Raw genomic sequence first — 20,897 nt, 5'->3', positions numbered from 1 at the left:
ATTGCAATTTGTTATTTAACTAATTATTCCCTCAAGTTCTCTCCCTACCAATCCACCTTTCAATGTCCAATCGGTGATTTTTCTACAGCCAGGATGACCCACTTAAAAGCAAAACATGCCGAAATTTAGGGATTCCCCATTATATATAATAATAATTTTAAATGCCTTCACAAATTGACCCTAGAACCTTCACAGTTTGACCCTAGCGTACCTTCTTCAGGTTCTACTGACTTCTTGCAACCTCTTTTTCTCTTTCTCCTCCCAGTCAATTCTCCCTAATGTTCAGAGGTAAGGAACAATTTTCCATTCTTACGTTTGACATGTTCCTTCTCAACTTTTTACTTTTACATAGTATGTTCCTTATACTTAGGAGGACTTCTCTGGCCTATTCACTATCTTTTGAAGTTCTTTTTTTTTTTTTTTTTTTTTTTTTTTGCGATATGTGGGCCTCTCACTGTCGTGGCCTTTCCCGTTGCCGGACGCGCAAGCTCAGCGGCCACGGCTCACAGGCCCAGCCGCTACGCGGCATGTGGGATCCTCCCAGACCGGGGCACGAACCCGTATCCCCTGCATCGGCAGGCGGACTCTCAACCACTGCGCCACCAGGGAGGCCCTCTTTTGAAGTTCTGAACCTCTTTGTTATCTGCCAGATCTGAGTGTCATCTCCTCTGTTACGTCTTCTCTACGTTTTAACTTTGACTATGACTCCAAGAATATCGTACATAGTGTTGGTTACATCACACTGCTATTTGCTTAACTGATTTCATTATTAGATTTTGAACATCTTGAGGGCAAGAACCATGTCTCATTTACCTTTGTATTGCTATTATTTTACTGAATATTAGCAGAATCTCACTATATAGTTATTGAATTAATAAGACAAAATGAATCAGTGTTGTGTATACTGAACAGATCTGGGGACTTTCCTAAGGACCCTCCCTGATTTTTCATGACTGATATTCTCTTTTAGACATTGCCCTGAAAGGGAAGGGAAGAGAGAATAAGAATATTGAAGGCAGTGTTGATGACTACAACCTGCTTTGATTCTGCACCCAAAGTGAGATATTCCAGAGAGGTTTCTTGACTGTCTGCACCCCTGGAAGCTGTTCACATCACACCATTGAAGGCTAATAAATTCATTGCATTTGATAGTTGAACAGTTTAATAGATGAACTTATGCTCATGTCTTATTAACCTGAGTTTTACTATCTACTCAACTTGTTATGTTTTTAGATTGTCACAGCAGCACTTTCAAAAGTATATATATGTTTAAATTGTTTGCTTTAGGTTTTTGGTTATATAAAAGGGAGATTTTCTTATAAAGATACCCTTTGCTCTCAAATCCTACTGTAAGTTATTCATTTACATAAAATATTACCCAGTGGAATTCAGAGATAAAATGTTTGAGGATGATAATAGTTAGAATACCAATGTTGAACACTCATCGTGTCCAGGTGACTGTCCATTAGTGCTTTAAATGGAGTGTCCTATTTAATTCTCAAAACAGCCATGTGAGGGAAAGCGGCATCATTCTCCTACTCTGTAGAAGAGAAAAACAGAAGTGTAAACAAGTTAAGCAACTTGCCCACACTATACAGCTGTGAAGGATCACAGCCTGGATTGGAATTCTGGGTGTCAGACTCCAGAGTCATAATCACTATAGCTGTGGAGAGTATAATTTAGAAGTAAATTTCTATTCTACCTGAAAATCAGAGGTTGTTCTGCTATCAGAATCTTAGCATCCTCTTCAATAGGTTGGTTCTTTCTCCTTGAAATCTGACACTTCCCTTTTTTTTTTTTACTCCCTATATGCTGCTGGTAAATGCACTCTAAATCCCTTTTCATTTCTTCTTTGGGACAATTTCATTACTGCTTCATGAACCAGTGCACCATGATGCATCTCATTACAGCCCCTCTCCTTGATCAACTGTGTTGATGATGAGATACAAGTACCAAGCCATTACCAAATGCATGCTTGTATTTATTCTTTTTGCCACCTGAAGAATGGGAAACTACCTATGTAATTATAGAGACTAGGATATGTATTCATTTCTTTTATACTAAAGATAAATATAGAGGCTGCAATAAGAACAATGCCTATAGAATTAGGCAAGTACAGATTTGGATGTTTGACCAATTGATTAAATTTCTTTGACACAAAACAAAGACAAAAATAAACTCTAAAATCAAAAGATCTGCACTACTCTTATCAGTTAATGTTTGTTTTCCTAGATCGCATTTTAAATCCCTTAATGGAAAAAATTGTCTTATACAGTATGTTTCTTGCTAATAATGGGTGATCATAAACATGTTATTTTGTTTTGACCAGATAAAATATACTACAGCATCCTTGCCAAACTAACTTTCCTTATGTGACTGTGGCATGGGCTACCAAAAGCCCATGTCAGTTGTCAGTTGACATATTTCTGAGAATCATACTATTATAAAGCTTATGGTGATCTTGAAGTAAAAAAGTAACATAGTCATTTGTAAAATATTATTTTAAGAGTGTTTGGATTTTGGTGCTGAGAAGTAATTACTTTAGTGTGATTTATGTTTGAATTTAATTTGCTTTATTCATGTTAGGTGGCCTTTTTCTTGTCAAATGTTTTTATATAGTCTTTCTGTCATGTTTAGTGGCTTTTATCCACCTACACCCCCCCTCTCCCATCATTGTATGAAATAGAAGTGGTACTTTATCACGGCCTAATAAATATTGGCTAGGTGATGAAGGTACTTTAATTCCCAGCCTCTGAGAAAGGGCTTGGATCTTTGTGTTGGGTGTTCTCAGATACAAAGATGTAAACGCCATTTTTCTGTTCCATTTGCAGGTCACATGTGCCAATTTAACAAACGGTGGAAAGTCAGAACTTCTAAAATCAGGAAGCAGCAAATCCACACTAAAGCATATATGGACAGAAAGCAGCAAAGACTTGTCTATCAGCCGACTCCTGTCACAGACTTTTCGTGGCAAAGAAAATGATACAGATTTAGACCTGCGATATGACACCCCAGAACCTTATTCTGAGCAAGACCTCTGGGACTGGCTGAGGAACTCCACAGACCTTCAAGAGCCTCGGCCCAGGGCCAAGCGAAGGCCCATTGTTAAGACGGGCAAGTTTAAGAAAATGTTTGGATGGGGTGATTTTCATTCCAACATCAAAACAGTGAAGCTAAACCTATTGATAACTGGGAAAATTGTAGATCATGGCAATGGGACATTTAGTGTTTATTTCAGGCATAATTCCACTGGTCAAGGGAACGTATCTGTCAGCTTGGTGCCCCCTACGAAAATAGTGGAATTCGACTTGGCACAGCAAACCGTGATTGATGCCAAAGATTCCAAGTCCTTTAATTGTCGCATTGAATATGAAAAGGTTGACAAGGCTACCAAGAACACACTCTGCAACTATGACCCTTCAAAAACCTGTTACCAGGAGCAGACCCAAAGTCATGTGTCCTGGCTCTGCTCCAAGCCCTTTAAGGTGATCTGTATTTACATTTCCTTTTATAGTACAGATTATAAACTCGTACAGAAAGTGTGCCCCGACTACAACTACCACAGCGACACACCTTACTTCCCCTCTGGATGAGGATGAATGTAGGGGTGAGACTGAAGCCTGAGGAATTCAAGGTCACATGACAGGGCTGTTACCTCAAGAAGAAGGTCCAATCTGTTGCCTGGAATGTGTCTACACTGCTGCTCTCGTCAACTGGCTGCAAATACGCTCGTGGAAAACAATCTGATGTAATTTCTGCCCAGTCAGCTTCATCTCTCAGTATAGTTGTAAATCACCACAGATTCTAAAGCCACACTTGAAGACATGCTCTCACACATAGATGTACACAGACACACTCATATACATTTCAGCTGGCATCCGTCATGATTCTTGTCAAGAGGGCTTTCATTGTCTGACTCATAATGGTTCAGGATAAACAATCATCAAGCAAAAGGATTAACTAGACAGTGAATGGTTTTTAGCACTTGCTGTTATGGAAATCTCCTTTAAAGTCTTGAGTACATGCTAATCAATAATCCCCACTCATGCATTTCTACTGCTTGGAGTAGCTGTACTGGTAAATACTACTGTAGGAGTATATGCTTGTTAAAATGGAAAAAAAAAATGTGTCTTTAGAGCTCAGTATTCTTTATTTTATGAACACAACAAGTGTAGTAACTTTTTCCAGCATTCAGTAGGCACATTCAAGGTGATACAAGATGGCTCTTTTTTCTATGGAGGGAGTCTGTTCTCAGTAAAGATGAGCAAACATTTGGAATTTACGTGTGGGCAGACACTGGATTACAGCTTTCATCACCAATCATTGGACTTTTGCAAAGTTGAGACCAGCTAAGGTTGCTTAAAATAAGTTCTGATCATTATATAAGAAGGGAAATGCCTGACAGACACCATGTAAGTTATGTGTCTGTCTTATCTTTACTACACATATTGTAAGAAATTCAATATCCTAGTCTTCATTTGTATGAATGGTTTGTATTGTACATAGTTTAACCAAGTGTTATTTGAGCTGCTTATTAATATTAACTATGTACTTGTCTCTCTGCTTGTTATTGGTTAAAAAAGAAAAAAAAAGGATATGAGGAATCCATTCTATCAATGTAGCTGTGAACCCCATTAAAAAGACAAACTTAATGTACAAAGCATTTATTCAGCTCAAGTATTGTTGAAAGCTATACATATACAACATTACAGTCTGTCTGTATTTAGATATTTTATTTCTGGACAAATGAAATGTACATAAAAATAAAATGCTTAAATTTGAGTTTCAATATGTACTTGTGTAAGATGGTGATTTAAATGGTTCTGACAAGAAGAACGTGTTGGAATACAGTCATGGTTTTTCATCTCATGTCTCCAAATTTGTACACAACTATCTAAATTGCTATTAGTTGCCCAGTCAAAACAACTTAGGAGTTTAAGTCTCAAAACTGGGAAACAGTTGTGGCATTCATTATTACATACATTTTTGGTCTGCTGTCATGCTAGTTGTCCAAGAATACCAAAAATCAATGAACATAAGGAGATGATTGAGGTCTCCTAAATTAATTATAGCTAGTTGTTGTTGTTGTTTTCTTGTACAGCATCTTTATTTAGCAGGATATTGAGAAGGTAATTTTTTTTTTTCCTTAAAAGAAAGCCAAGATGTCTGAAGATTGTGGCTGACTTTCCCTGATTCTACTGTATCGACTCAACTGAGAAAATTACAATTACAGTGAAGGGCTTCTATGCTCAATTTACATATAGCAAAAGGGATCGATTTATCTATATAGCATTATTTGGGGGCATTAAGCTTTACTTTTTAAAACTAATTACCATACATAATCCCAGCAAAATAAACAGAAGAAGAAATATGTAAAGTAATAACCCATACTTAAGGTACCAATTGGGCATTGGGATATGAAAAGTCTCAAAGGTTAACCAAAGAGGTCAACTTAAGAACATTCACCCATTCTCATTTTCCCTTCATGCTGCATAGGGGTAAGTATGTTTTCATACAGAAAATAATAGAAGTTCTACAGGGAACCCAATACCACAGAGTTCTAAAGTGAGAACTCAATGAATGATTTGACTGAAGAGAGCCTTCAATTGCCAATTGAAGACACATCATTCTGTTAAATGTCCATCTCTCAAAATCCTCCAACATAGCTAGACAACCATTTATATCAATGTATTAATTAATTTGCTGTGGAATTTAGAAGCTGATGTTAGAACAGACTTCTCTGGCACAATTGGCAGGAAGAGTTTCATGAATCCCAGCTGCAGAACATATTTTCCACAGATTAAACCTTGTTATTCTGGGGTTTATTTATCAAAGTGATCACTTAAGAGTCAGTTCTCTCTTAACAAAAAGGAGGATAAGTAAGAAGGCAAAAATCTTTTTTTTTTTGGATCATTTGATTAGTGGCCCATGACTTTCATTATGTGGTGTAATCTGTCCTGTAATCCAGCATTCAAGATCAGATGAAAATATGTTTCAGAAAAAAAAAAAATATGCTTCAGTCTTCACCCATCTGCCCTACTCTCCAAAGTTCTCATGAAATATTGCTTTTACATTTTTATAAACACATAGAATGCAGCTAACTAACAATGCATTGAATTATTTTTCTGTAGTTTTTCTTTAGAAGAAAAAAGGAGAAAATTAGCAAATCCCTAATGAAGATTTCAATTTTTTAAAATTTAAACTTTTAAGACTTTTTCTGGGCCTGTACTCACATATCCCTAACTCCTATATCATCAGCACCTCCATCTGTGATATAGAAAAGTCGTGATCATATAGAACTTTGATTCAAAAGATTATTTGTATCTAATATACTTCTGTTTTAGACAAGGAAGAGGATGAAGAAAGATGATGAGTAAGAAAATTCAAAGGTTCACATTAAAAACTTTATTAGGCCAACTTGTTGCTTCAACAAACTGGTTAATTAAGTTTTAGTTATGCTAGAAAATCATTTGTTATTTGGAAAAAATAAACTTAAAGCTGCCCTAAGGAAATTGCTTTTTCTAGAGTCTTAAATATTCTTTCACACCTTTGCTAAGATATAGAAAAAAAGTCAAGATGTTAATAGATAGCAACTGATGCAAACATGGGTGTGTCATCATTTATTGTTATTTTCAGAAACATTTTAGTAAAATTGAAATTATTATAAAGAAATGATTATTGCAGCTTCTCGCCTCATGGAAGAAAAATGATACAAGTTTTACTGCTTTATCTATTTATGATAAAAACAATGAATTGTCATGGTATGGTTTCAGTTGGGCATTTTGGGGTCCATGACTCATGTGAGAATTTCTCTGCATGAGTAGAAGGGGCATAACTACTAATAGTACAGTACTAAAGTTCTGGAAGTGATTATTCTGGAAGTAATTGAAATACTTGTTAAATTTAAAACTGTGGACAGGAATCTTCAGGTTCCTACATTTCAGCAATAAACTGTAAGCCATATTTTTGCACAGATAGATTAAAAAAAATCATGAGAAGCCTGAGAAAGTGTTTGTCTTTTCCCTTTTCCCCACTGCTTTACATGTAAGAAGCAGCTTAACCAATATAAACAGCTCTTTGGAAAAACAATTTGCAACTCCACCATCAACTCTGAATGACAAGTTTTAGCCTGAAGCAAATTCAAATGGCTGTGTTTATTAACTTTGGAAAGACTTGGTTAATGTACTAGTTTCAGACATTTATTGATATTTATTAAATTATCAGTCTTTATTTTATATTTATTTTTATATTTTTATTCAAATAAAATGAAAATCAGTAGATCAAAAATTTAAACACATTAATTTGCACAAAAAATATTACTATTTACCTAGTTTGTAGGTGACAAAAATTGAGGACCTTAACAGTCAGAACTGAATCCTGAAAAACTGATTGCTAGGTTGGCTTTTCTCAGGAGTCCCATGCATATCAAAGAATGATTTCAGGGCTTGGGAGCATAAGGAAAACAGTCCTTCTCAATTTAAAATTGTGGTGTATCATTGCTTTTTACATCCAGTACTATCAGAAATACTTTTAAGTAACAAATTTACAGTTAGTTTTATTTTTACTAGGATGGCAAAGAACAGAAATCCCATGAGAGTTTTAGTTTCAATATGTTTGTGTGAACAAAGTCTAGAGAAATCACCTAAAATTAGGAGAATACTTGTGCCAAGTAGCTGGCCAAGTTTGATGTAAAGCAGTTTAATATTTATAATTCTGCATTTAGAGGATTATGCCCTTTATTACTGCTGGATTGCAGGATGACTGTAAAGGCCCTAAAGGCAATGGATACAGAGACTTCCTTTCACTGGCTGTAGTGGCTGTTATGGTTGGAGGTGCCAAGTGTACATTCTCCCAAAATTAGACATACAGCCAAAGCTCTGTTCACATCAACCTTACCTGACAGTTGCTGGATTTCTAATTCCTAATTCTGTGTAAGGCGCCTCAATAGACAACTGGAATTACTGATTTCTGATACTCAAATTCCTTGACCCAAACACATGAGTAAATTTGGCCATTGAGAGAGTGACTATTTAAAGAAATAATGCCAGAAAGTTGTTAGAGAGCCTCTATTGTCAAATAAGTATTAAATATATATGTATGTATATGTAATATACATATATATCTACCATTGTTTCTGTTACTGCCAAAATTCACTTTGCCAATTTTCTGCAATCCAGTTTTATTATTACAATTAATTTCTTTTCTGCATTTTATAAAAGTTTTCGGTAGAAGGCAAAATAGAAATTGTGTATAGTGTAAGATAGTAGTCCGGTTTTTATTCTTTTACATATGCTGTCCAGTTTTGCCAACACTATTTACTGAACTTTTCTCCTAAAGAGTTTTTATTTGTATGGTTTTAGAGCTATTTTTGGAGTCATTTTGTCTTTTAGAAGCTTCTCTGTATGATCAAAGACTGCATTCCATTGTCTCTGGGAGGTTTGAGATTCTCTCTTGCCAAGAATGTGCCTCAAGGTAGACTTATCCAAATTAAAGTTTCCAAGTGGCCACCACAATTCCAAATTATCCAAAAGTTCACCCATTTTCCAAAAAGGCACAAGATTCTGATCCATAGGGGGTATACATATAGAAAGCAGGAGTCTTCTGAGCGAGATGGAGAAAAAGTTTTAGACCAGGTGGAACCCATCTTTGCATTTAGATTCCCTGAGAGTTCATAACTACAAGGGGACCTGTTTCTTAACAGCTGTTCCAAAACACCGGGACTCACGTTTTCCTCACTTTTGAACTGAATGGGGTGACTTACCAAGAAGATTTAACAAACAAAATAGAGATATGCACAATAAAGTGGGACAGCTCAAAATGCAAAGGCAGCAGAGCCTGGGCCCAAGAGAGAATTACCCTCAAATTCCAGGGTTGACAAGAAAGCAGTGAACTCAGTGGACTCTGTAGGTACCAGCATGAGTTTGCTCACTAGCCTCAGAGTCATACGGGGTCTTCTTTGGGTCCCAATCTTAATGCCATGAACTGGTAAATGTTCAGAAATAACAGAAGTAAGACCAATAAATCTCTGAAGTCGTAGTTAATAAAAGTTTATTGTGCACACACCAAAAGGGCAGTTTGCAAACTGGCAGCACTGAAACCAGAACATGGAATGAGGCTCAGGAGTACATTGTTACAAAGCAGCTTATGTAGTGAGAAGGCAGTGCCCGTTTATTCTTCACAGTGACTGCTTATATTTGAATTCTCTTCAAAGATAGGGCATTGGTTAGTGGTTACCTCATATCAATTTTGGGAAACGGTTTAAGTTTTGCCTATGATTTCCAGAGCCATAAGCATGAAATGACTCAGGTCAAGTTAGTGTTGCAAAATAAGCTAAATTAAGGTTTGTTTAGATTACTTAAGTGGTTTTGCCTGCTCAGGGAATTTTCAAGCCTGTTCTCCATTTGGGTTTGATTTTAACAAGAAAAAAAAATGGCTCCTGCCTGCTTTAGTGAAGATGGTGCCCACCAGCCTCCATTGCCAGAGGGGATCCCAGTAAGACCCTGCCCCTCAGTCCACCTGCTTTAAAATTAGCAAATAAGCTTCTTTCACACAAAGCATGGCACTTTTCAAAGGGCTGCTTCTGTGCTGGGCACTGTGGCAGGTGAGTCTGTGTGCGGACCCTTTAAGAGCCGTTCTTCCGTGGCCGCAGCCCGTGGGTCTCGCGTGCTCATGGGCATGCGCGCCCTCGAGATTTTTCCAAGCGAGGCCTGTTAAGGACTTGTCTCTCAGGTGCAGGTCTTAATAGTTAGCGTACCCGCCGTGGAGTAGGACTCCTTCGGTCCTCAGGGAGAAGCTTCAGGTTCTGAGCTCGCTCAGATTGTGGGTCACCGTGGAAGGACTGTGTCTCAGCCTTCTACCTGCGTTGATGTGGTTTCCCTCTGTTTGCTCGCCCGACGTGCAGCAGCGGCTCGACGAGTTTTGGGGTTTTTTCTCAGAGAAAATCGTTCCCTATGTAGCTGTCGACTCAGTCTGTCCGTGGGAGGAGCCGAGTTCAGTATCTGTGTTGCTGTCTGAGCCGCAGTGCCTCATGAACTTTTTACGTGAGGTAAGCAGTTGTTATTCTCTCTTACTTTCTTCACCCAAAAGAGAAAGGAGTGCAAGTTTCTGATAATGGCTAATAGCTGTTGAACACGTAAGGATGAGCCCTTGACTGTGCCAGGCTATTTCCGTGTGTCCCCTCACTTAAGCCGAGGTTATAGAGACTCTTCCGAGGCCCCCCTTGCCGTGAAAAGTCTGATGCTTGGAGACATGGAGTAACTTCGCCTAAAGCAGTACAACTCGTGACACATCCAGGAGTCAAATCCCATCTTCAGGACCCCAGAGTCTGACTTTGAAACTGCTGCTTCTCTCTGTTACTCTGTGAAAAAACGTATATGCAAAATTAGCACAACTAATATGAACATATAGTATGATTGTATAAAGAAGAGATGAAAAATTTCTTGAATCCATTTGTTTTTCTTCAGCGGCTTGCTGTTTCTCTTACTTGCCCAGGCCCCTCAGAGTCCCGTGTGGCCCGGTCAGTTGCCTCTGCGGTGGACAGGCCAGCCAACCCGTTGGGGTCCCCCAAACCTGTGTGTGTGTGTGCGCGCGCGCACGCGTGTGTGTGTCAGTGTCACCGTCACCCAGTCCCTGCGTTGGAATCTCCTTTCAGGGAAATCTTCCTGTATGTTTAGGAAATTTCAGGCCATGGTTTCCATTTTTCCTCAAAAATGAGTCAAGTAATTTTAATATGGTTTTCAGTCAACTTTTTGTATCATAATGTGTCTTTTTGCCCTTCTGCTCTAAGCTTTAGAGTCTTTTTCTCACAGAGGGAAAACAAAAACACATTTTATTTCCTATGTAAAGCAGTGGATGGGGAGATTCGGAAGGATTTGCTCAATCTTCTTTTCTGACATACTTTGTTTTTCTTTTGCTGCCTCTTATTCTTGAAACAAACACACCAAAAAAATTGTAACAAATTTCTTGTTTTAATTCCTCAAGTCTTTTAAAGACACAGCTCTAAACACAAAAACAGGGATTTAGAATACTCTTCATACCCTGGCCCTCTGCCTGTAACAGTGATATGTGTTCCTCTTTTTTCTCTTACTCACGTTTTGCTCATGTTCAAAATTAGCACACTTTGAGAGAACCCGGAAGTGTGAAGGCAAGTTATACTCCATTGGTTTAACTGTCCTCCTGAAATTCTATCATGTCGTAAATAACTTATGAGCCCTCTCTTCATTGTTAACTGAGCCTGAGCTCCACCTTTTCATTTTTCCACAGATTTTAGGGAAAAATCAAATATATCATTAAAATAACACGTGTTTCAATCTGTAATGTTTATAATATTTTACTCTACGTAAGTTACGAAAACTAAGGGATGAGTTGAGTTTACAAATATAGTTCTTCATTTTCTTGAGTTCACAGGTTTTTCCTTCCCTCCCTTTCTCCCTTCCTCCTTCCTTCTTTCCTTGGTATTTGCCAGCTATTTCTCATGCAGGGCCTTTTGAAGTAATGCTCCCAACCCCTCCATACATGCATTTACTTCTTTGGACCACGTGGGCTCTCCTTGACATAGGCAACTACAGCTTTCTACACTCAGTACCCTGTTGCTCCTGCGAGGTTTTTTTTTTTGTTGAAAATTTAGCAGAGTTATTGGGTTTGACCAAGAAATGTGTTTGTTGCTTTCTTTTCTTTTAGCTTGAGTGAAGTGTATAAAAAGGGGGACCTTGGAGCATTAGAGCACAAATTCTACTTTATATGTAATAGAAAAAGTTAAGATTATACAGAGCCAGTTCCTCCATACTCATTTCTCACACTCAGAATAGGTGCTCCTTGTTTACAGGGTGAAGAAAAGGAATTTACTCGTGGAAGGCAAGATTATAAATACCAGTATGATTCTGGGAAAGAGCCTCGTGCTCTCGGGCTTTGTTCTGAGAATAGAAATACTTTGGGATGGAATCTAGGGAAGCTGGAAGTCTTGCAGCAGAGTTGAGATCGCTGTGTGGAGTATCTAGGCCATTGGAAATGGGGTATAAAAAGTGTCATGAAAACAACAAAGTTTTCTTTTGTTATCTAAGAGTGGTGTAAACTTGAGAGAGCCCAGTATACCCACAAGGCCTTGAGTTTGGGACAGGATTGGCAGGAGCAGTCTACCAGACCTGACTCCTGGAGCCCAGATGGATGTGTGTCTCTGGGAGGCCTGTGTGGGCTGATGAGGAATGAGGATCAGGTGTCATCTCTTGCCAACACCATGTGAAAGTTTTTTGTAATTTTGGGAATCGGTTGGAGAGCCCCTAGATAGACTTAAATTGGCTTCAGTTGGCTGAGATTTTAGTGTTCTCCATATGGTAGAATTTGGGCTTAAGATAAAAATAAAGTTGTAGAAAAGTAAAAATTACATCTATTCCACAATTGATTATGTGACTTGAAATTAACATCTGCTAGATATTTTCATTCATTTGATAGAAGGTGTTGATATCTGTTTTGTGGAAGGTGCAGCCCTAGCACACTGATTCTGAAACAGACATGTTTTAATCTAGAGATACCTATACTGAAGGACAAAGTAATTTATTAAAATGCAGGAGGATTTTGTGACCTATATGATGATTTCCATCCAATATAAATCTTTTTTTAAATAGCCATGACTACTTAATCTTCTTTTTTTTTAAATTAATTTTATTTTTGGCTGTGTTGGGTCTTCGTTTCTGTGTGAGGGCTTTCTCTTTGCAGCGAATGGGGGCCACTCTTCAAAGAGGTGCGCGGGCCTCTCACTATCGCGGCCTCTCGTTGCGGAGCACGGGCTCTAGACGCGCAGGCTCAGTAGTTGTGGCTCACGGGCCCAGTTGCTCCACGGCATGTGGGATCTTCCCAGACCAGGACTCGAACCTGTGTCCCCTGCATTGGCAGGCAGATTCTCAACCACTGCACCACCAGGGAAGCCCCAGTATAAATCTTTAGTTTTATATTGGCTTAAATAACCTTTATAAATAATGGTTTTGGATGAAAGGGATAATTATAGAGATATGAAGGATATGGTGAAAAGGTAAATATTTTCAACTCACACCTTTAATCATTGTTTTTATCCTCCCTTTCTCAGTCATGTTTTTACAGGTTATGAATAAATATAGAGCTTATTTCCAAGCACTGGCACACTGAAAGGAATAGAATGTTGAGGATATTTTACAGGGCCCTGTCAAGGGAAATGCCTGGTAGTGGGAATAGAGCTCAACCTAACTCAGGCTTCAAGTCTAAAACTCTTTCCATTACACTGTAATTATACTTTGCTCACTCTTCTTAGGAGCTCCTGCTTGTATATAGTTTTTTTTTTTTTTTTTTTTAAATGTTTCTAGAACTAGATTCATGGTTTACAAGTGTGTTCCAAGAATCCCTAAATTTCCAAAGAGGTGCCTTCTGAGCCTTTAGAGGGGGACATGGAGGCCAAGGAGGGGGTGGTACTGAACCATCTGCTTAACTTTTCACTCAAGTATTCACTTATTCATTTGACACAGATTTATGGAATGTCTACTATGTGTCATGCATTGGTATAAGTCCTGAGGATACATCAGTGAACAATACAGACAAGGTCCCTGCCCTCAGGCAACTTAGAATCTAGTGGAAGGAGAAAGCTTTCACCAAATGAATATATTGTATGTCTGGTGGTAATTAATACTATGAAGATGAATGAAGCAGAGAGAGAGTGTAGAGGTTTATTAGGTTTTTTCTTTCTTTTAATATTGGTGGTTTGGAAAAGTGGCTCATCTATGGTGATATTTGAAGACAGTGATGGAGGTAGTCATATGGATACCTAGGGCAGGAGCATTCCATGGACAGGCAAAAGCAGTTGCAAATGCCTGAGTCAAAGGCTGGCTTGGTGTGCTTCTAAGGAAAGGCAAAATGGTTAGAGTCACTGGAACAGAGTTAGCACTGGAGGGAACCTTTGGAGGGCTTAGAGCAGATGAGTGACTTGATGTGATTTATGTTTTAAAAGGACCACTCTGACTGCAGTGTGGAGAACGGAATATAATGGAGGCCAGGTGTGAAGCTACTGTAATAAAGCAGGTGGGAGATGATTATGGCTCAAATTTAGGACATAGGGGTAGCAATATTGGTAGTGAGAAATCACCAGATCCTAGGATTGACTGATGGACTGGTTTTGATGTGTGAGAGAAATCAGTGATGCCTTTTTTATTTTTTATCTTCAGGTTACATATAAAGATAGATGCTTTGTAGAAACAAACATTTTAACACCTGCTTTGAAATTAGCTGGAAGTTACAAATAAGCATGCCCCTTCTGATCTTGATTAACTAATAAGCTTGTTCTATCTCTTTGGAACTGTGGAAGGGAAAGGAATTCATTTTATTTTTTGAAAAGTCCATATACTTTGTGCATTCTGACAGTCACTTTATTGCTCTTAAAAGCATTGTGAGGTTTGATGTTTCTTTCTTTAGATGTTGCATTTTAAAAATACATGAAGAACTCTTTCATATAGTATGACTTGTACTGATCCATTGTGAAAATCTGAGGGAAATATGCTTTGATGTAAATTGGAGGGAACAAGTAAATAGGAAAATGTACCTGTAAATTCTTCATGTTCACTTTTAAGCTCAGTTAATGTCTATGCAGACCTGCATATAATCTGCAAGTAGCGTATGGGTTCCAGAGCTGACTTTTACGGAGGCCAAGAAATTCCGCCAATTGTATATATATTCCTTTTTTCTTGGGAGAAAGATCCAAATTTCCATCATATTTACAAAAGTTTTTAAAAGTAAAAAAGGTCAAGAACAGCAAAATTGGGTAATAAGATATTATGAACTGATAGGCCGAACCTATGTTAGCAACAAAAGGAAATTTTGAAAGATGTTATGGAACATTACTTAAAAGTGAATCTATTTTATACTTAACCACTTGCAATTTTAAAAATACTTTTGATATGGCTAGAAAAAGTTTTCATTTTAATATTTAACCTCTGAATAAAAATTGAAAAACTAATCATTTAAACTTTTAAAATATTACCTCATCCTAAAATGTCTGGAAGCATATTTGAGGCATACTTTAAAATCAGGTGTTGGGACCAGAATTATGTTAATCTATAAGCCTTTTCAAAATCTGTGAGTACTAACATTAGACCTGAACTCAGTTTTTCCAGAAATGTTCAATCAAAACTCTGAAAACTGAGACTCTACTAATCACAAAATGGAAAGGCTATAGTAATTCATATGTCTAGAAAAAATGGACTGTGTAATGCTCATGTAATTATGTCCTGGCTAGTGCATTTAATCCATATAGATGTACTATCAGACAGTTGATTCAAAAGTATTGTGCCTGGAGATTGAATATGTAGAATTAATATTCATTTAGAAATTTAAATATATGTGATAGTTGAATAGCCAGTTATAACCATTGGTTGATGCTGACTCTTATGTCATTAAAAAAACAAAACAATAATAAAAAGTCTAATTGTTTCACTTCGAATGTGGGAATTTATATTCTCTTAAGCCTCTGGGATAACATGTAATGCTCTCTTGTTACAGAATAATTGTTAGCTATAACAGTGAAGTGTCTTAAATACTATATTTCTAAATATATTGCTGTGAATGATTGATCCTGGGGAGGATGTAGGTCTATGCCAAATAAGACTATTGCAGGGAAGAAGAATTAGTATATTTTCTTCACAATGATGTGTATTTAATTTGATGGCTAAATACAATGAATTTTGCATTTTCCAGCATATTCGAATAGCGTATATCTGACTTTGTGGTCAGTTCCTGTGGCTTACGTCTCTATAGTTGTAAAAAAGTGTGTTAGTCTTGAAAACAAAGTGGAAATAAAAGTATAAAGGATCTGAAGTTGTCCTTAACTCTAATACCTGTATGGCTAAAATGTCTGAATCACCAATGTATTTTGAATTGTTGAGTGTTCTTTTCTGGTAGTGTTGTAGCAGGCACTGACGGTGTCCTGCCCAGGTCCGTGCTCCCCTACCACTTCAGTCCATATTAGCTCAACTTCCAACCGTCAGTACCTGCATTTTTTTTTTCCCCCCAAAGGCTTTCTCTGTCTACTGGAGCCTGCTTTGCTGCTTGTGCAGCAGGTCAGATGTGCCCAGGAACTAACGCTCTGCAGGAGCACAGGGACCGGCTTCCAAAGATGACTGGAACAGCCCTCAACCAGTGATCCTCAGGTGGGATAATTTTTTTATGTGTGCACTGTACACTGGTTCACCAAATCCCACAGTAGGAACTTACCTCATAGAGCACACCTTATTGAATTCCCTTCTCTGTCTCATTTTTTCACTCTATTATTGATGCCTTCTATAATCATCTCCAGTATAAACTGCTTTCATTCAAACCTTTGTCTCAGGAAATGTTTGTGGGAATCCACATTAAGAAAAAAGTAGATTTCACAACTTGTATTCAGTTGTGATATTTGCTTTTGGTCATAAATGTAAATCTTTTTATGAATATAGATTTTAAATCACGTTAATTGAGGTATAAAGTGCAATCATTTTAGGTGTATAGTTCAGTAAGTTTGTGTACAACTGTAACTGCCACCATCACAATCAAGATATAGAACACCTCCATCACCCTAAAAATCTCCTTCATACCCCTTTGTATCAGTCCTCCACCACACTCAATCTGCCCTCTCTCACTACAGATTAGTTTTTCTTCTAGAATTTCACATAGAGAAAATATTTGTCTGGCTTCCTTTGCTTTGAATTATGTTGTTGAGATTTATTTGTTGTGTGTTTTATGAATCAGTAGTTTTATTTTAATTGCTAAGTAATATCCCATTGTACAGAAGCACTACAATTTGCTCATCCATTCACACTTGGGTTGCTTCCAGTTTTGACTACTAAGAAAAAAGCTGCTTTTTGTGGACCTGTTTTCATTTCTAAGTGTGGAATTGCTGGGTTGGAATTCCTGGATTTGATGATAAAGTTATGTTTACCTTTAAGAAAAAAAGGAAAACTGGTTTACAAAGTGGCTTTATGCATTTTACATTTCTGCCAACATTCTATAAGAGTTATAGTTGCCCTATGTCTTCCTCAACACAAGGTATTGTCAGTCTTTTTAATCTTAGCAATTCTAGTGGATATATAATAGTATCTCAATATGATTATGCTTTTAATTTGCGTTTTCCTTATGATCTCTCATGACGTTGAGTGTTTTTTCAGATGCTTATTGGTTATTTAGATAGTTTGTTTTTGTTAAGTATCTGAAATACTTGCCCATTTTTAAATGATTGAGTTTAGAAATTTTTAATATATTCTGGATACTAGCTTTTAGTTATATGCACTGCAAATAATTTCCCTTGGTCTTAGCTTGCCTTTTCATTTTCTTATTAGTGTCTCTAGAAGAGCAGAGTTTAATTTATTGGTGTTTTTTTACGGGTAGTGTTTTTTTGGTGTTCTGCCTAAGAAAGCTTGGTCTGCTTCCAGAAGCATTAGAGTTTTACTTTTTTTATTTTGACCGGTGATGCATTTGAAGTTGGCTTTTGTTTGTGGTATGAAGTAAGCAAGGGTTGAAGTATTTCAAATGGACCTACAGTTTTTCCAGCGACAGTTATTGAAAAGACTGTCTTCTCCCCGTTGGATTATTAGGACAACTTTGCAAAAATTAATTGAATGTATATATGGAGTCTACTTTTGAACACTATTCTGTTCCATTGATTTATATATGTATACATTTTGTTTTGATTTCATTTTTCTTCATTTTGATATATTTTCTGTTTCTTTGTCATTTTAGGGATCCATGGTCACTTAGAAATGGTCACCAAATATTTGTGAATTTTTCAGACATTTTTTGTTACTGATATTTGCTTTAATCCAGTTATGGTCAGAGTATACTCAACATGGTTTCAGTGTCTCGATTTACTGAGATTTATTTTATGGGTCAGCATATGGTTTATTTTAGTAGATGGTTCATATGCACTTGGCAAAAGTATGTGTTCTGCTGTTGTTTGTTATAATGTTGTATAATGTCATTTATGTAAAGTTGGTTGATAATGTTTAAGTATTCTATATCCTTACCAATTATGTGCATATTTGTTTTCTCTATTACTGATAAAAGAGTATAATAGCCTGAAACTATTTTTTTGAATTTTATTTTATTTACTTTTTTATACAGCAGGTTCTTATTAGTCATCAGTTTTATACACATCAGTGTATACATGTCAATCCCAATCTCCCAATTCATCACACCACCACCCCCAGCTGCCACCGCTTTCCCCCCTTGGTGTCCATATGTTTGTTCTCTACAACTGTGTCTCAACTTCTGCCCTGCAAACTGGTTCATCTGTACCTTTTTTCTAGGTTCCACATACATGCGTGAATATACGATATTTTTCTCTTTCTGACTTACTTCACTCTGCATGACAGTCTCTAGATCCATCCACATCTCAACAAATGACCCAGTTTCGTTCCTTTTTATGGCTAAGTAATATTCCATTGTATATATGTACCACATCTTCTTTATCCATTCGTCTGTCGATGGGCATTTAGGTTGCTTCCATGACCTGGCTATTGTAAATAGTGCTGCAATGAACATTGGGGTGCATGTGTCTTTTTGAATTATGGTTTTCTCTGGGTATATGCCCAGTAGTGGGATTGCTGGATCATATGGTAATTCTATTTTTAGTTTTTTAAGGAACCTCCATAGTGTTCTCCATAGTGGCTGTGTCAATTTACATTTCCACCAACAGTGCAGGAGGGTTCCCTTTTCTACACACCCTCTCCAGCATTTGTTTGTAGATTTTCTGATGATGCCCATTCTAACTGGTATGAGGTGATACCTCATTGTAGTTTTGATTTGCATTTCTCTAATAGTGAGTTGAGCAGCTTTTCATGTGCTTCTTGGCCATCCATTTGTCTTTGGAGAAATGTCTATTTAGGTCTTCTGCCCATTTTTGGATTGGGCTGTATTTTTTAATATTGAGCTGCATGAGCTGTTTATATATTTTGGAGATTAATCCTTTATCCTTTGATTCGTTTGCAAATATTTTCTCCTATTCTGAGGGTTGTCTTTTCATCTTGTTTATGGTTTCCTTTGCTGTGCAAAAGCTTTTAAGTTTCATTAGGTCCCATTTGCTTATTTTTGTTTTTATTTCCATTACTCTAGGAGGTGGATCAAAAAAGATCTTGCTGGGATTTATGCCAAAGAGTGTTCTTCCTATGTTTTCCTCTAAGAGTTTTATAGTGTCCAGTCTTACATTTAGGTCTCTAATCCATTTTGAGTTTATTTTTGTGTATGGTGTTAGGGAGTGTTCTAATTTCATTGTTTTACATGTAGCTGTCCAGTTTTCCCAGCTCCACTTATTGAAGAGACTGTCTTTTCTCCATTGTATATCCTTGTCTCCTTTGTCATAGATTAGTTGACCATAGGTGCATGTGGGTTTATCTCTGGGCTTTCTATCTTGTTCCATTGATCTATATTTCTGTTTTCGTGCCAGTACCATATTGTCTTGATTACTGTAGATTTGTAGTATAGTCTGAAGTCAGGGAGTCTGATTCCTCCCGCTCCGTTTATTTCCCTCAAGACTGCTTTGCCTATTCGGGGTCTTTGTGTCTCCATACAAATTTTAAGATGATTTGTTCTAGTTCTGTAAAAAATGCCATTGGTAATTTGATAGGGATTGTGTTGAATCTATAGATTGCTTTGGGTAGTATAGTCATTTTCACAATATTGATTCTTCCAATCCAAGAACATGGTATATCTCTCCATCTGTTGGTTATCTTTAATTTCTTTCATCAGTGTCTTACAGTTTTCTGCATACAGGTCTTTTGTCTCCCTAGGTAGGTTTATTCCTAGGTATTTTATTCGTTTTGTTGCAGTGGTAAATGGGAGTGTTTTGTTGATTTTCCTTTCAGATTTTTTCATCATTAGCCTATAGGAATGCAAGAGATTTCTGTGCATTAATTTTGTATCCTATAACTTTACCAAATTCATTGATTAGCTCTAGTAGTTTTCTGGTGGCATTTTTAGGATTCTCTATGTATAGTATCATGTCATCTGCAACAGTGACAGTTTTACTTCTTGTTTTCTAATTTGTATTCCTTTTATTTCTTTTTCTTCTCTGATTGCCTTGGCTAGGACTTCCACAACTATGTTGAATAACAGTGGTGAGAGTGCACATCCTTTTCTTGTTCCTGATCGTAGAGTAAATGCTTTCAGTTTTCACCATTGAGAAGGATGTTTGCTGTGGGTTTGTTGTATATGGCCTTTATTATGTGGAGGTAGATTCCTTCTATGCCCACTTTCTGCAGAGTTTATCATAAATGGGTGTTGAATTTTGTCAAAAGCTTTTTCTGCATCTATTGAGATGATCTGGTTTTTATTCTTCAATTTGTTAGTATGGTGTATCACATTGATTGATTTATGTATATTTATGTATATTGACAAATCCTTGCATCCCTGGATGCTGTATGATCCTTTTAATGTGTTGTTGGATTCTGTTTGCTAGTATTTTGTTGAGGATTTTTGCATCTATATTTATCAGTGATATTGGTCTGTAGTTTTCTTTTTTTTTGTATCTTTGTCTGGTTTTGGTATCAGGGCAATGGTGGCCTCATAGAATGAGTTTGGGAGTGTTCCTTCCTCTGCAGTTTTTTGGAACAGTTTGAGAAGGATGGGTGTTAGCTCTTCTCTGAATGTTTGGTAGAATTCACCTGTGAAGCCATCTGGTCCTGGATTTTTGTTTGTTGGAAGATTTTTAATCACAGTTTCAATTTTATTACTTGTGATTGGTCTGTTCATATTTTCTATTTCTTCCTGGTTCAGTCTTGGAAGGTTATACATTTCTAAGAATTTGTCCATTTCTTCCAGGTTGTCCATTTTACTGGCATAGAGTTGCTTGTACTAGTCTCTTAGGATGCTTTGTATCTCTGCAGTGTCTGTTGTAACTTCTCCTTTTTCATTTCTAA

General features: G+C 37.1%; 1 protein-coding gene across 1 annotated transcript in view; it reads left to right on the top strand.

The window, feature by feature from the left end:
• Positions 1-4,791, top strand: part of NXPH1 (neurexophilin 1) — a 299,636-nt gene extending 294,845 nt beyond the window's left edge. The window contains exon 3 of the mRNA XM_007465564.1: positions 2,832-4,791. Within this exon, the coding sequence (XP_007465626.1) occupies positions 2,832-3,593 (762 nt within the window). The 3' untranslated portion in view covers positions 3,594-4,791. The remainder of the gene's footprint in view (positions 1-2,831) is intronic.
• The last annotated feature ends 16,106 nt before the right edge of the window (positions 4,792-20,897 follow it).

Source organism: Lipotes vexillifer, unplaced genomic scaffold (assembly GCF_000442215.2).
Source record: "Lipotes vexillifer unplaced genomic scaffold, Lipotes_vexillifer_v1.1 scaffold80, whole genome shotgun sequence".
NCBI classification, from domain to species: Eukaryota; Metazoa; Chordata; class Mammalia; order Artiodactyla; family Lipotidae; genus Lipotes; species Lipotes vexillifer.
The sequence above is the reverse complement of the archived record's forward strand: the minus strand, read 5'-3'. Positions and strand labels throughout refer to the sequence as shown.